The following is a 13,587-nucleotide window of genomic DNA, read 5'->3' as shown; positions in this document are numbered from 1 at the left end:
ACGGCACGGTTCGGTTCGGTCTCTGTAAATTGGTCTCACGTCCCCACCTTGTTTTGCGTGTGTCCTGCGAGTCCGCCAGCGAAACTTCCGGCGTTGAGTTTGGGCCAGAGTGCACCACAACGGTTCCGTGGTTCGCCCGTACGAGTTTTTGGGGGGTTTTTGGGCGACACACGCACGCACGACACTCCTTACGGTTTGTGTGTGCAGGAAAAACGCGCTACCCGGAGCGCAAAAAGCGGACCAGCACAAATCCTTTTGCTGCGCCGTTCGAATCCTTACTCTGCGAATCGCCTTCGGTGTCCCGCGCTCTCTCTCTCTCTCGCTCTCCCGATTCGCTCATTTCCAGTGCTTCGCTCGCTCGCTGTGTTTCACTGGCAACAGTTTTCCTGCTCTCTGCTCCTGTTTTCCTTGCGTTCGCACACAGCTACACACCACTCCCACGCAGTTCTCACGCAAGCGTTTTCCCTGCTACGGGCACTCCACTACACAGGACAACAGGACTCCCTGTCCCTGGCAATCGTACAGGTCGTCGCCGAGGTTTTCCTCGCAGGCGATTCACGCACACATGCGCATGCTTTCTCTTTGGCCTAGGAATTGCTTACTTCCGGTGGCACCGCAGTATGTGTCAGCAGAGGGATTTTCACATCATCCCTCACAGAGAGAATGAGAGAGAGAGAGAGAGAGAGAGGGAATGCCAGCGCTGTCACGAACACCAACAACAGAGAGAGAGAGAGAGAAAGAGAGAGAGAGAGTGTACTTGCAAATTGACAGAGTTGGCGAAGGAGCGAAGGAGCGAAGGAGTAACGGCGCGCGGTCGTGACAGGTTGATGGTGTGCTGATGGCACAACAGCATCCTCTATCTCAGCCCCCCACCCCCTCCCACCCTCTCCCTCTCTTTCTCTCCATGTTGCTGTATGGTGGTTGGGTTGTGTGTGGGGGTGTTCTGCGTTGCGTATGCGCTGCGCTTCGCTGGAAAAACGCTGCGAGCGCTCCTCCGGTCCGCGTCCCTCGATGGACAGCTTGCAGGCTGGATGCAGGCTCCAAACCCGTATTCGATCAGGAACCTTTTTTTTTTTGCTGTTAATAAGTTCATCATCACGGCGGCATCGAAGTGGTCTGGGCTAACGCCCACCGGCCCACAGTAGGACCCGCGCTAATTGTATAGTTGTATTGGTTGTATATTTATTTCAATTTTATGTTAATATACAATATTCCATTTATTGTTGTTTGAATACGATACACGCCGTGCCTTGTATTAGCTGCACGGAGCCGTATGTAAAAAGTTATACAAGTGTGTTGACATTAAGATAGTTACATTGGTTTAATTGATTTGATTAGCCGTTTATTTTAATGTCTGTGTTTCCTCCCTCTCCCACCCTCCGTCTGTTTCATTCTCCGGTTTTCTGTCACCCTTCCATTGCTTTCCCACTGTTACTAGCTTCCTTGCTGTCTGTTGCTCCTGCTGCTGCTGCTGCGCGTTACATTTGCTCTTATTATTTCATTTGTGTTGTGCTGCTGATGTTGTGATGCTGTCTAGAGGACACGCACGCTAATGCGTACGTACGTGTGTTATGCATCTTTTTTCGTGGGAATGTTAAAGTGGCGCACGGCTCGGGCCGCAGAATGAATACGGTTTCCCGAAGGAGCAACACCATTTTACTATTACCAAATCAACTGACATTGATGAACGGTGTACGAACAGAACGGATGAATCCAGAATCCCTGCTGACTGACGGTGCACTGGACGCGGGATTTCTTGCGGTGGATGAAGACCGAGGACGGCACCAACACCTCGGGCAGACACTTTAGCAGTAACAAATCAACAGCAAATCGGCGTCCGAGGGCTTCATTAAATGCCTTCCATGAGATGTATTTTTTGCCTTTTTTGCGGTGCTTGGGGCACCCTTGGGTAACCCCAAGGCTCCACCGCGTCGTCCTGTCTGTTTTCTCCGCTAATCTCTGTCGAAACCAGTGTATTTTTCCAAAGGATACAATTATACTTAATTTTCCGCGGTTTCTGCTCTCTCTCTCTCTCTCTCTTTCTGCCTCTCTGCTTGCCACCCCGCAGTTGCCCGTTTTTCCTCGTTGCCCAACGTTAGTCAGGGCAGTACCTCATACCTCACCTGTGTTGGCTCTCCTGATCTATCCGGGACCGGAGTCGTTCTGTCACCGTTAAGTGGAAGCAATTCAATTCATCATGTGTGGGTGTGGGGGTGTGCCGGGTCAAGGGGCGGCCGTAGTGTCGTGCACAGCTCTGCCACTAGGAGCGTAGAACCGGAGTTACGAAAAACGTGCGCGCGGTTCCAAAAGGCATGTGCGGCTAGCCAAGCGTGGGTGGCAGGGCTCTCTGCTCCGCCCTTTCATTGGATCGTTTTGTACAGGAGCGCACCACTTTCTGTCTAGTTCGATTAAGGACGGTTTTTTCTCATGTTTTTTCCCCCTCCCCATTTCTCTTGTTACTTCACTGTTACTAAGGGTGCCCCCCACCACACTCTCTCACTTAACTCCATCAACATTTGCTTATTCATCTGTTTGTGCTGTAGTGTTAAACAGTGTGTCGGAAACAGGACACGGATACGGGCTGTATCCTCTCGAGCGGCAAAACGAAGCAAAAAAAACTCAAACAGCTGATTGCTACTGGGCCGTGTACAGATGCAGCTAGTACGCTAATGATGCAGCCATTTAATGGTGGAGTGGTGGCAGGATACTCTCGAATGAAAACAGGACAAGTGTGTTTCGGGTTCGGGTATTCGGGGTATTCGTATTCGCCTCACACACGCGCGACACGGACAGGTTTTGTGCAGTCAAAGCTTTTCTGTTATTATAATTATTAGTAATTACTCTTAGCGATTGTTCCACCCTCATCTCGTCCATGTCCATGGGCACCGGTCATGTGTTCGAAATATCTAGCCTTTTATTTAGTTTTTTTTTTTAATTTTAGCACACTGCATAGGTGTAGCCTTCCAATCCAATCCTTAAATAAGACGTAGTGTACTGCAGTGTCCAGATCAGTCCCACTGGAAAATTCCAGTACATGAGAAATGAGAATCAAGTTTTCGTGGCTGATTTGCTGGATCATTTTTTGTTGGTTTTTATGTGTTTTTTTTTTGGTTTCGTTTTGTTTTTCTTTTGTTTTTGCATCTGATTATTAAACATTTACATGCAAGAGCGGAGAAGCTTACTACTGCACGCGCGCGCATACGTGCGCGGCAGCCATTTCCATTTTTTTTTATTATGCCGCGTTTTTCTCCTTCCTTCCTTTTTTTTGTTGTATGTTTGTTAGTAGTTCGCAGTTCTAGCATAATTTTGCTTGTTAAATGATTTAAAAAAATATATTTTCAGTTCTCTTTCACTACGTTTCTTTTTTCCTTCTCCCCGTTTAGATAATCAATAAATGGTATCTTTGGTTGTCGTTACCGTCACACTTGGGTTGATGTTTCTGTCCGTGTGGCTCCGGCGGCTGTGTGTGCAACCTTTTCCGCGTGTAGTCCTTTTGATGGGTGTGTCTGTGTGCATATGTGACCATGGTTGGTTAGTTTCTATTCTTCCGTTATTCTGTGCGATGGTGGGTTTGGAAAGCAATTCAGTAAATGTGGTGTTCCACCAAAGCATTCCCCACGAGCAAGAAGCAGCTACTGTTACAGTTGTTTTATCTTTTGTTTATAACTTGGGGAGAGTAAGCCTTGCTGTCCTATGTTAACCTCTAGTGCGTAGAGTACGATGGCAGAGCGCAGGCTTCGGCAACCCTGCTCGGCAATGCTAAGTAGGGGGTATTCTGTACCATAACTCTGTTCTTCATCTTTGCTGGAAGGCCAAGGCATGAATCAATTCCAAAAACACCCGTCCGGTAAATATCTGTCACGTAGTGAAGAGAGAGTGTAGGGAATGGGCTAGTGTATTTGTTTGCTCCTTTAGCGCACGGGCGTCTATAGGATGGCGTGTGGCGGTGTATGGGTGTGCTTTTGTAGGATAAAAACAACAGCACTATGTTGCAAAAACTGCAATTTATATGTAAATTGGGTTCTCCTGGCCGGTCAGCAAACGAAACATCGATGTCGGCATGGTTTTCATGAGTATCTGCGAAGAGGAGCGAGAAAAGAAAAGCACGTTCCCGCGCAGTGAACGAAAGGGTCGGTAGCGGAATGTGATTGGGCACTGCACGAGTACAGAGGTCACAGAACAAACATACCTCACCAACAGAAGTTGCGAGTAAATTTACAATTTTTTCGTGCGGCACCGCAACAACGCTTTGATTGTTGATCTCGATGATCCGGTGGCCGACGCGAACACCGCCCCGTTCGGCTATTCCACCCCGTAGCAGGCTGCAAATCTACACGAAACAACACGAAAACGAGACCATCGGATCGGGTTTGGGCACTGGGCACGGGGAAAGGAAGATAGGCACTCACCACCCCGTTCTGAACACTGAATCCCAGCTGGTACTTGGTGTTTGGTCGCTTGATCTTCACCTCCACCACCGGTGCGCACGGAACGACGGTGAACTTGACCACCGTCTGGTTCTTGGTGTTCTTGATGTAGCCCTGGCACGTGGACAGCGGCAGCCCGACGAGGCTCAGGCCGTTGATAGCGATGATCTGGTCGCCGATGTTGAGCTGGCCGCAACGGGCCGCGGCGCCGGACGAGGCCAGATTCGCGATCACGACCGTCGGCAGCATCGAGCCCCAGCCCGACTCGACGATTACCACGCCCAAGATTTCACCTTTCGCCTTCGGCACCACCACCTCTTTCTGGAGTTCCTTTTTGGCGAAAATTTCGAGCTCGTCGCCGAAAATCTCCTGACTGTTGAGCACCTCCTGGTAGTCCATCTCTTTCATGAAGCTGTGGTCCTCGATGCCGTTCGCCTTCAGGAACTCCATGTACGCCACCTGAAACGCTTGGCCTATGCTCTGCGCGATGAACTGCGCTTCCTCGCTCTCGAACACGTGGCAGATCATCTTGGGGGTGCGGTTACCCTTCGGTCCACCGGCCGTGGACGGCTTCTGGGCCGGAGTGCCCGCGTTCCCGTTCGTGCCGCCGTGGTTGCCGATGATGTGAGGTGCCGCCAACGCCGTTCCATTGCCACCGGTACCGGCGCCGGCGCCGCCACCGGACGAATCAGTCGAGTCGATATCCTGCGGCACGAAGCGCCGTCTAGCCATCAGTACCACCAGGTCGCCGATGTCCGCTATATACGAGATGGTGCGGAGTGCGTGGTCCATCATGATCTCCTTCAGATCAGTGTTCAGAACCATTATCTTTTCGGTCGAGATGAAAAGGTCCACCTCCGTGCTCGGTTGCGCTTCGCCATCGGGAGACAACGCCTGCCGGAAAAGAGACCAGCACGTGATATACTCCGCCTGTGACAGGGACGGTTTGTTTTCGCCTACCTTGATTCGAGAGACGGCTTCCTCGGCCTGCAGCATCCGGGTGGACTTGGTGGGCTGTCCTTCGCAAACGAGTTGCGTCGAGCCGAGGTAGCGGGCACGGAATAGCACGCCTTCAATGAGCACTGCCGTCCTGCATGAGGAGGGTGAAAGGGTGTGTTACTTTAGCATATGCGACCACAAGCTACAACCTCCGTCCGACGACGCCCAAAGATCAATCAATACTTACGTCGAACAGTCCGAATTTCGCAGGGGTTCGCATGCGTTTAACAAAGCAAAAACGACAATCACATATACCCTCGTGTTAGTGTCTAGTGGCTGTGGGCCCGGCCCGTGGACTTACCTTCTTTGTTCTTCGACTTCCGCTTCGTTTCCTGGTGCAGCAACTTCGACTTGGTCGACCCACTAGGACTGCCGGAGCCGTTGGACTTGTCCAGCAAGTTTACGCCGCTGAGCGAGTGCTGTGGGCTAGGGCTGGGCGAAACAGCTGCATTGCCACCGACCTGTGCCTGAGAACCGTCGTTGGGACCGTTAAAGGTGATTAGGTTGCCTGCGCCGGTCCCACCACCGCCCGTGCTCTTGTGGTATGCGGTGCCATTGTTGGTCGCTGCACTGGCCATTACCGAGGTGGCGGCCGAGGTGGCCGAGGTAGCGGCACCGTTCGTCACCACGCTGCCACCGATCGGCGAGGACGATGTGACGAGTTCTGGCAGTGGTCCGCTGGACGGCATGACACCGTGCGTCGATGAAGCGGATCCTGGCAGGAAGCCTGCTCCACCAGTCGCCAGCTGGCCAGCTGCCGGCCGCGTGCCGCCGCCTATAGCGCCGGTCACCTTGCCGCCCGCCACGCCGTTCGCGGCCGACGACACGGTAACCTGCAGCAGCCCCGTGGCCGTGGTGGCCATCGTCGTCGTCGTCGCCACGGTCTGCTGCATCGACGACAGTTTGCCCAGTGACATCATGCGCGGGATGGCCTTGCGCTCGCACCACATCTTTTGCTTCTCGTCGTAGAAGCCATGATCGTCCAGCCGCTGGTGTCCGAGCAGCCGGTCCGTCTCGAGATCCGTGTCCGGGTCCTCTTCGTCGTCGACCGTCAGGCCCGCGCCCACAACGTCCTTATCGGGGCCCGAGTGTTGGATGAACAGTTCGCTCTCTTCCGAGCAGGACTTTGCAGGAGCCGCTGGCGGTTTGCAGACCATTGTCTGTCCCAGGACTGCGGCCCCGCTAGACTGGCCGAGACCAGCACCAGCACCACTGGCCTGCACTGGTTTGCTACCGTACTGCTCCTGCTCCTGCGACTCTCGCCCGGAACGCGGGATCCAAATGGGCGACAGACTCGGAACAATGGAATCCGCCAGTTCCGGGCACATGGTGCTGGTACCTTTCTCGAACCCTTTCCCCGACAGTGGCTGTTGCTGTTGCTGCATGTTGCCTACCAGGTTCAGGTTCCTCGATCTTTGCAAGCATATTCTGATGTCCTTGAGTGTCGACTGCACATCGATACCGGCTGATTGTGAGTGGTTGAACTGTTGTTGTTGATGAGGTGATGGCTGTTGCTGCTGCTGTTGCTGCTGTTGCTGTGGCTTTGATTGTTGCGACTGTTGCGGTTGTTGTTGCGTCGATAAGCTATCACAATCGATGGATGATTTCCTATGCGGTGCTGGTGCTGGAGGTGGCGGTGTCGACTGTATCGTATCTGGCAAAGGACGAAGGAACAATTAAACGGTAGAAAGTCATCGTTCCCCAATGGTCTAGCGTGCCTACTCCGTGTGCAGACTGAACATGATTTCCACGTCGATTCGTGGCGGTGGAAATTAAGTGCAGGCTGGACGAGGAGTTAGCAGCAGGTAGAGCTCCCACTGGAATACTCACTGATCGTGTAAAGAGACTCCAGCTCCGGATCACGGTTCTTGAAAATCGTCGCACTGTGCAACATGCTCGAGTTGAGTTTAACGTTGCTCATCCGGAACGTGTTGCTACACCCAAAAAAGGCGTCCACCGTTGGGTTATGAGTTTGTTGTTGCACCTGCTGTTGCTGCTGCTGTTGCTCATGCTGCTGCTGCTCGTGTTGCTGCTGCTGTTGCTGCTGCTGCTGCTGTTGTTGTTGTTGTTGCTGCTGCTGCTGCTGTTGCTGCATACTTTGTACTTCTTTCGAGGCGATGGATGACGATGAGGGTGAAGGTTTGATCACCGCCCTGGAAGGTGACGACTGTTGCCCAAGAGCGTAACCGGTGGCGCTCGCCGACTGCTGTATCATGTCATCACCGACTGTCGCGGCGGGAGCCGTGACCAGTTTGCCCACCGACGGCACTAGATCTGGAGGCAGCGCCACGCTCGACAGCGAAATGTTGGTGAGATTGTTTTCCGAGTCCGAAACGTGCCCACTGGACAGACCATCCTCCAGCACCGGCATCGCTGCGTAGTAGCGCGAGTAATTGGCTGCTCCGCTGCCCCCGAACTGGCAGCCGGCCAGAGGCTCGTTGGGTGGCGCACCACCCGAAGTGGCACTGATGACGCCGTTGTTCAAATCCTCGCACATGGTCGCATGACCGCTGCCGGTAATCAGACCGAAGTCGCTGCCGTACTGCGGTGAGATTTCACTGTCGTAATCACCGCAGTTGGAGTCGTAATCCGTGGTGTCGGGCGAATAGTTAAAGTTTTTGCTGTACTTCTGCTGCACGAACCCCTTCCGCCCGTCGATGTTGGGAGCGGTCCCGTTCGATGCTGTGCCATAGTCCAGCGTTGGCTGAATGATACTGGCCGCGGTTCCGTTCGCTAGTAGGGGCCCGACACCACCGTTCGCCTCATACCCGTGCGGGTCCCGGTGAATCGCTTCGCAGCTGCTCGTGCGGCTCTCGCTGTTGATGTACGAGCTGAAGTACAGCTCGTTGTGCTCGAACGCCTTTGAGTCGCCTTGCTGCTGTTGCTGGTGCTGCTTGGCGGTGGACTCCGGATAGCCGCTGGCCATCTTGTAGACGGGCACGGGATACTCCGAGCCAACGGTGTGGTGGCCCCGTTTCTGCTCACCGCCACCCGGTTTCTTACGCCGCAGTCCTCCGTAGGCCGACACGGGAGACGGCCCGGTCCCGCTCTTGTTGCGCTTCGGGTGATACTTATACTTCATGCTGATATCTCCGCGTCGCTCCGACGGCTCCTCCTCTTCGTCCTCGATTTCGGCCGTATCATCGTCGTCGTCCTCATCCTCATCCTCTTCTTCCTCCTCCTCGTCTTCCGCCTCATCCTCGTCCTCTTCCGCTTCCTCTTCCCGGGCCGCAACGTGGCGCGCTTCCGGTTTCGTACCGTTCTGCGTACCGATGTAGGTCGTCTCGAGCGGCGCACCCTGCACTCGCTGCTCCAGCTCCACCGGGTACTCGTACTGCACGTCGAGACTCTCTGGGTCATCGTCTTCCTCCTCCTCCTCCTCGCCTCCGCTGTCGTTGAAGTCGCTGAACTTCTCCAGCACCTTCTCCACGTCCTCGGTCGAAGGGCACTTGAAAAATTCCTCCAGCACCTTTCGTGTCTCGGAAAACTCGTACAGATAGTCGAACGTCGAGGAGCTCGTGAGCGGCGGCGGCGGCTGCTGTGGGGACGGCACCGACAGTTTGCCGTCGGCCATGCCCAGCTCGCCGTCGCCGTGCGCGTGTGATGAATCATTCAAATGGATCTTCTCGAGCGTCGGCGCCGATGGTCCGCTGCCCCTCGTGTCGCCCGTGTCGTGGTGTAGATCTTGCAGATCTTGACGCGGCTCCGTAGGATCAGTGTGGCCAGTAGCTACCTTCGAGTCAAATAGGACCGTTTTGTTTAGGCTAGAGTTGACCTGATCGAGCAACGACGGTGAATGGCGCAGAACGTTCGCGTTGGGGCTGGCTACCATGCCCGTACCGATGCCGCCTGCCGCCGGCACGATCCGCTGGGGGAAGCCCGGCCGGGGCAGTGCCAGCATCGAGGACGACGTTAGGTTGATCTTCACACTGGAAGCTAAGTAGTAGTCCGTGTCGTCACACAAGTTCAGTCCAAACCGCCGGGGAGAACCGTCGTACTCTTGGTGAGCGCGGAAAAAAGATACAAACATATAAAACATATGGGGAGAGGCACCACCATCTGGCACAGCACACACCGGACTTACCTATTATGTTGGATCCCGAGCTGGATATACACGTGTCACGTGGCTCAATGGCGGCCGGCTCGGTTGGTTTGCCGTGGTTGATTGCCGACTTCCGTCCGGCAAAGTCGATCATGCCTTGGACATCGCACTCCGCACTGGGGCTGGCCACGCTCAGCCCAACGTGTGGTCCAACCACGTGCTCGAACTTTTGCCCGAGCTGCAGCTGGCCCTTTGGTGACGCCGAAATCAGGGTTTCCTCCAGCTTGCCGTCCCCGTGCTGCTGCAGCTGGTATTTGTGCCCCATGGACTGTCCCTTTTCGTGCATCATCTCACCCAGTTTGCTACCCATCATACTGATGCCATCCATGCCGGTGTGTAACCCGCCGCAATGCATCTCACTAGCCGCGCCAAGGGCTACCACCTGCCGTCCGAGACTGAGCAGTTTGTCCTTGCGCGCCGCGCTACCACCGTAGCTTTGCATCTCGTGCTGATAGTTGAAGTACTTCAGTTTGTCCTCAATGTCGCTCTCGTCCTCGAGCGGCGATTGTAGCACCATGTTGTAGCAACTGATCGGTTTGTAGCCCGTCCGCGGTTGCTTCACGGACTGGGTGACACCGCCACCCTGCTTCTGCTTGCCACTGCTTGGGTAGTGGGAAACGGACAGGTGGCAGTAACTGTTGTTGCTGCTGCCGCCACCACCACCGTCCGCCCAACCGATGGAGGCGCCTTGTGGAGGATCATTTTTTTTCAAAGGCGCCACAAACTCACCGCAACCGTCGTCGTCGTCGTCATCCGAGAGCAACAATCCTCCGCCACCGGCACCTGTGCCACCGCCGACGTTACCTCCGCCAACTCCCATTGAGGGGTAGCTTTCGGTCGGCGAGCTCGACAGCGGTGGAGGTTGATTGTTGTAGTAGAAGCTGTAAATGTCCGCTGGCCCCTTGCTGCTGCCACCAGAGTGACCGAATTTGGTGCCGTGGTTCAGGTTACTACTGTACTTGTCCTTCATCATCATTCCCGCAGCGGTCTCGGTTGTTGCGCTTGGGCTACCGTTGTACTGGTTATTATTGTCACTACCGCCGGAGCCACCAGCCATCGAGCTGAGCTGGACAGCCTTTCCTCCGATTGTGGGCAATTCCTTGGCGGATCCACCAGTAGCGGCAGCGGCAGCAGCAGCACTGTAGTCGAAGCTGACAGCAGAGTGGTAGTTGGTGGCGTTGCTGTTGCCTTTGGTGGAACTATTGTTGTTAGCGTAGGGATTTTTATCGATGTACATCAGCTTCGAAGCAGCACCGGCACTGGTGGCCGTAGCGGTGGCGGCCGTCGGGCTCGACCGAGCCGCAGCGATGGCAGCGTACGGGGAAAGCGAATGCGTGGACCCGTGCAGCGGCACCCCTCCTACCTCCATCATGCAGTTATTGTTGGCACCTCCTCCCTTCGTACCGCTAGAACCAGCACCACCACCGTTCCCGTTGACACTGGCACTCGCACTGGCACTGTTCATGACGTGGTGACATTCACTGCGCGGTTTGCATTTCGGGAATAGCAGCAAAATCTTCTGCTCACTCAAACTCATCGACGCTGGATCATCGCCGTTCGCCGCAGCACCAACACCGCAGCCGCCTGGTGCGCGTCGCACGCCAGCCGTGTCGCTACACGTGCTGTTGCTGCTGAAAGGCATGGAGGAGGAAATAGTAGTAGTGGTGCTGCTATCATTGTGCTGTGCTGGAACTCCGTCTACGGGGGTCGCCGAGGACGAGGGCTCGGACTTTTTATCGAAAACGACAGTCGAACTAACCATAATTCGTTTGCGCTTTCGCTTGCTTCGCTTTCTTGTGCCGCTGTCGCCGCGATTGTTTCGTCCTCCGTTTCGTCCTCCGTTTTGTGCGTGGGTGCGTGCGTGCGTGCGTGCGTTCACTGCCTCACACCCCGCGCTGGCACCGGCACGGTTCGGTTGGATTGGTACAGGGAACGGAAGCGGAAACGGAAACAAACGACGGCCGAGCACGGAACTCGTGTGCTTGCGTGTGTGTGCGAGCACGTGTGTGAGAGTGTGGTGTGTGGGTGTGGGTGTATGCGCACTGACACACGTTACAACGCACTACAGAACACGGGGTTTTTTTTGGGTTTAAACCTCGACAGCGCCAGGAACGCCGAGTGGCTGTGCTGTGCCCTGTGCACAACTGAAATGTAACAATGGGAGAACACGAACTTTAATGGAGGTTGTAACGTGTGCCTGCCTGCTTGCCTGCAGAGAGAGCCTACCCTACGCCTTTTTGCGAGGTCGACACATCGGGTGAGAGTTTGCAAAAGGGGTTGAAATGCACTGGAGAAGCAATAGCAGACGTATGAGCGAAAATGGTGAAGGATAAAAGTGTGAGAGGAAAATCGATAATTAATTCCCCGCACACGCTTCCTAGTGTGCGTGTGTGTGTGTGTGTGTGTGTGTGTCAGTGTGTGCGAGAATCGCCAACCTCGTCACTCCCCCCTGACGACCCAGCCCTTTCCAGCGGAAATGACTCACTCAAGGACTGGCACCCTACATACTCTTCAGCATTCCTTTTCCTTTTATTTCCTTCACTTTCTGTATCCTTTACTGCAACTCTGCTTTCTCTCTCTCTCTCTCTCTCCCTCTCTCCCCCCCTCGCTCTCTCTCTCTCTCTCTCTCTCTCTCTCTCTCTCTCTCTCTCTCTCATTCATACACTTTCTTTCTCTCTAACTTTATCCCCCATTAGTGAAGAAGCTTCGTCCTTCGTGGTTGCACGCTCTCACGCACGCACACAGGCAAACTCTCTTATTCTCTCTCTATCTCTCTTTATCTCTCTCTCTCTTTCGGTCCACGCGCGCGCTGGACCACTATTCCACTCGTCCTCTCGACACTAGTTCACTCTTTTACATCGATGCTCCACATTTTCCGCTGCTTTCTATTACTCCATGTGTGGCGGCTCTTCAAAAATATTTTTCCTTCATGTATATGCGCATATAAAATACGAAGAACATTCACGGTACCTAATCGTTGTCGGGCGCGGCTGCTACTAGACTGGCCTACTACCTACCTACCGACTACCGTGTTCGGTTTTCAACTTTTACTTGCATCGTTTAGGGCACAAAATGCTTGCGCCGCAAACCATCGCTTCATTTCAGCAACAAGAGACCCTGTTTAGCTCTGGATCCTCCTATTGTTTTCACCCTACGCGCAGGGAAATGTATCCTTTTCCATTATGCAATGTGGTGCAAAAGCAAACGAAGGCAGGTGTAGGCGATTCCATATAAGTGCAATCGTTAAACAAGTACCAAAGGTATAGAACCATACTTACATGCTCACTGTTCATCTAACACATTCTATTGCTTCAAACGCTCATCAGCAACTGTTACCGCTCCGTATTGCAGTGTACGTCGGCGACACGACACCTCTAAACTCAATGCACTTTGCTGCCGTTGGTAGAGAGATTTTCTAACCAATGTTCACCGTTCATGGACCAACTCGCATACACCACACATATCCATTTGGACTATTTTCCATCGATCCTTTTGCACCTCTCTCGCAGCTGGTTGCAACCGACTGGGGGGGGAGGTATACTTGCTTTTACGGTACGCAGTGGATCCTCACTAATAAGGGAAAATTTTCACGAGTCCGTTCAGTTGACGTCTCGGTTCGGACAATTGTGCGCTTGGAAGGGAAAATACTGTTTGGCCTACCGAACCTACCAGCCAGTAGGTGTGTCTCGCTCGCTCGTTTTTCTCAGAACGTCAGGACATTGGCCTCCGTTCGCTTGGCTCCGACAATAGTACGATCCTTATGTATATGCGCTGGAACGGCGTTGCCACCATTGGCCAACAGATGGCGCGCGGCTGTTCGATGGAATTTAAAAACTAAACTCAGCCGATTGAGTGAAATCAGTGACATCATCACACACGTTAGGTTTTCCTTTCCATAACGTTAATGCAAATACGGCAGAACAAGGTTAGCTTCGTTTCGAATTACTCATGACCGATGACACTTTATCGGTTTTCAAAGAAAACCGTTACGACAATCGTGACCATTCAGGGTATTTATGTTCAGCGATTCGGGGTATTCGCGACAACCAGTGTAACAAT

The 13,587-nt window shown here is 53.7% G+C and overlaps 1 protein-coding gene across 1 annotated transcript; it reads right to left on the bottom strand.

Moving 5' to 3' along the window:
* Positions 1-3,894: 3,894 nt before the first annotated feature.
* On the bottom strand, positions 3,895-11,290 carry LOC131213215 (uncharacterized). The gene is made up of 8 exons (XM_058207212.1): positions 9,511-11,290; positions 8,620-9,425; positions 7,257-8,550; positions 5,728-7,080; positions 5,388-5,509; positions 4,410-5,321; positions 4,190-4,330; positions 3,895-4,077 (listed from the first exon to the last, which is right to left on the bottom strand). The coding sequence occupies exons 1-8, from the start codon at positions 11,288-11,290 to the stop codon at positions 4,006-4,008; spliced, it is 6,480 nt and encodes a 2,159-aa protein (XP_058063195.1). The 3' UTR covers positions 3,895-4,005.
* Positions 11,291-13,587: the final 2,297 nt, after the last annotated feature.

This window comes from Anopheles bellator, chromosome X (genome assembly GCF_943735745.2).
Source record: "Anopheles bellator chromosome X, idAnoBellAS_SP24_06.2, whole genome shotgun sequence".
Classification (NCBI taxonomy): Eukaryota; Metazoa; Arthropoda; class Insecta; order Diptera; family Culicidae; genus Anopheles; species Anopheles bellator.
Note: the sequence above shows the minus strand (reverse complement) of the source record. Positions and strands in the feature narration are given on the sequence as shown.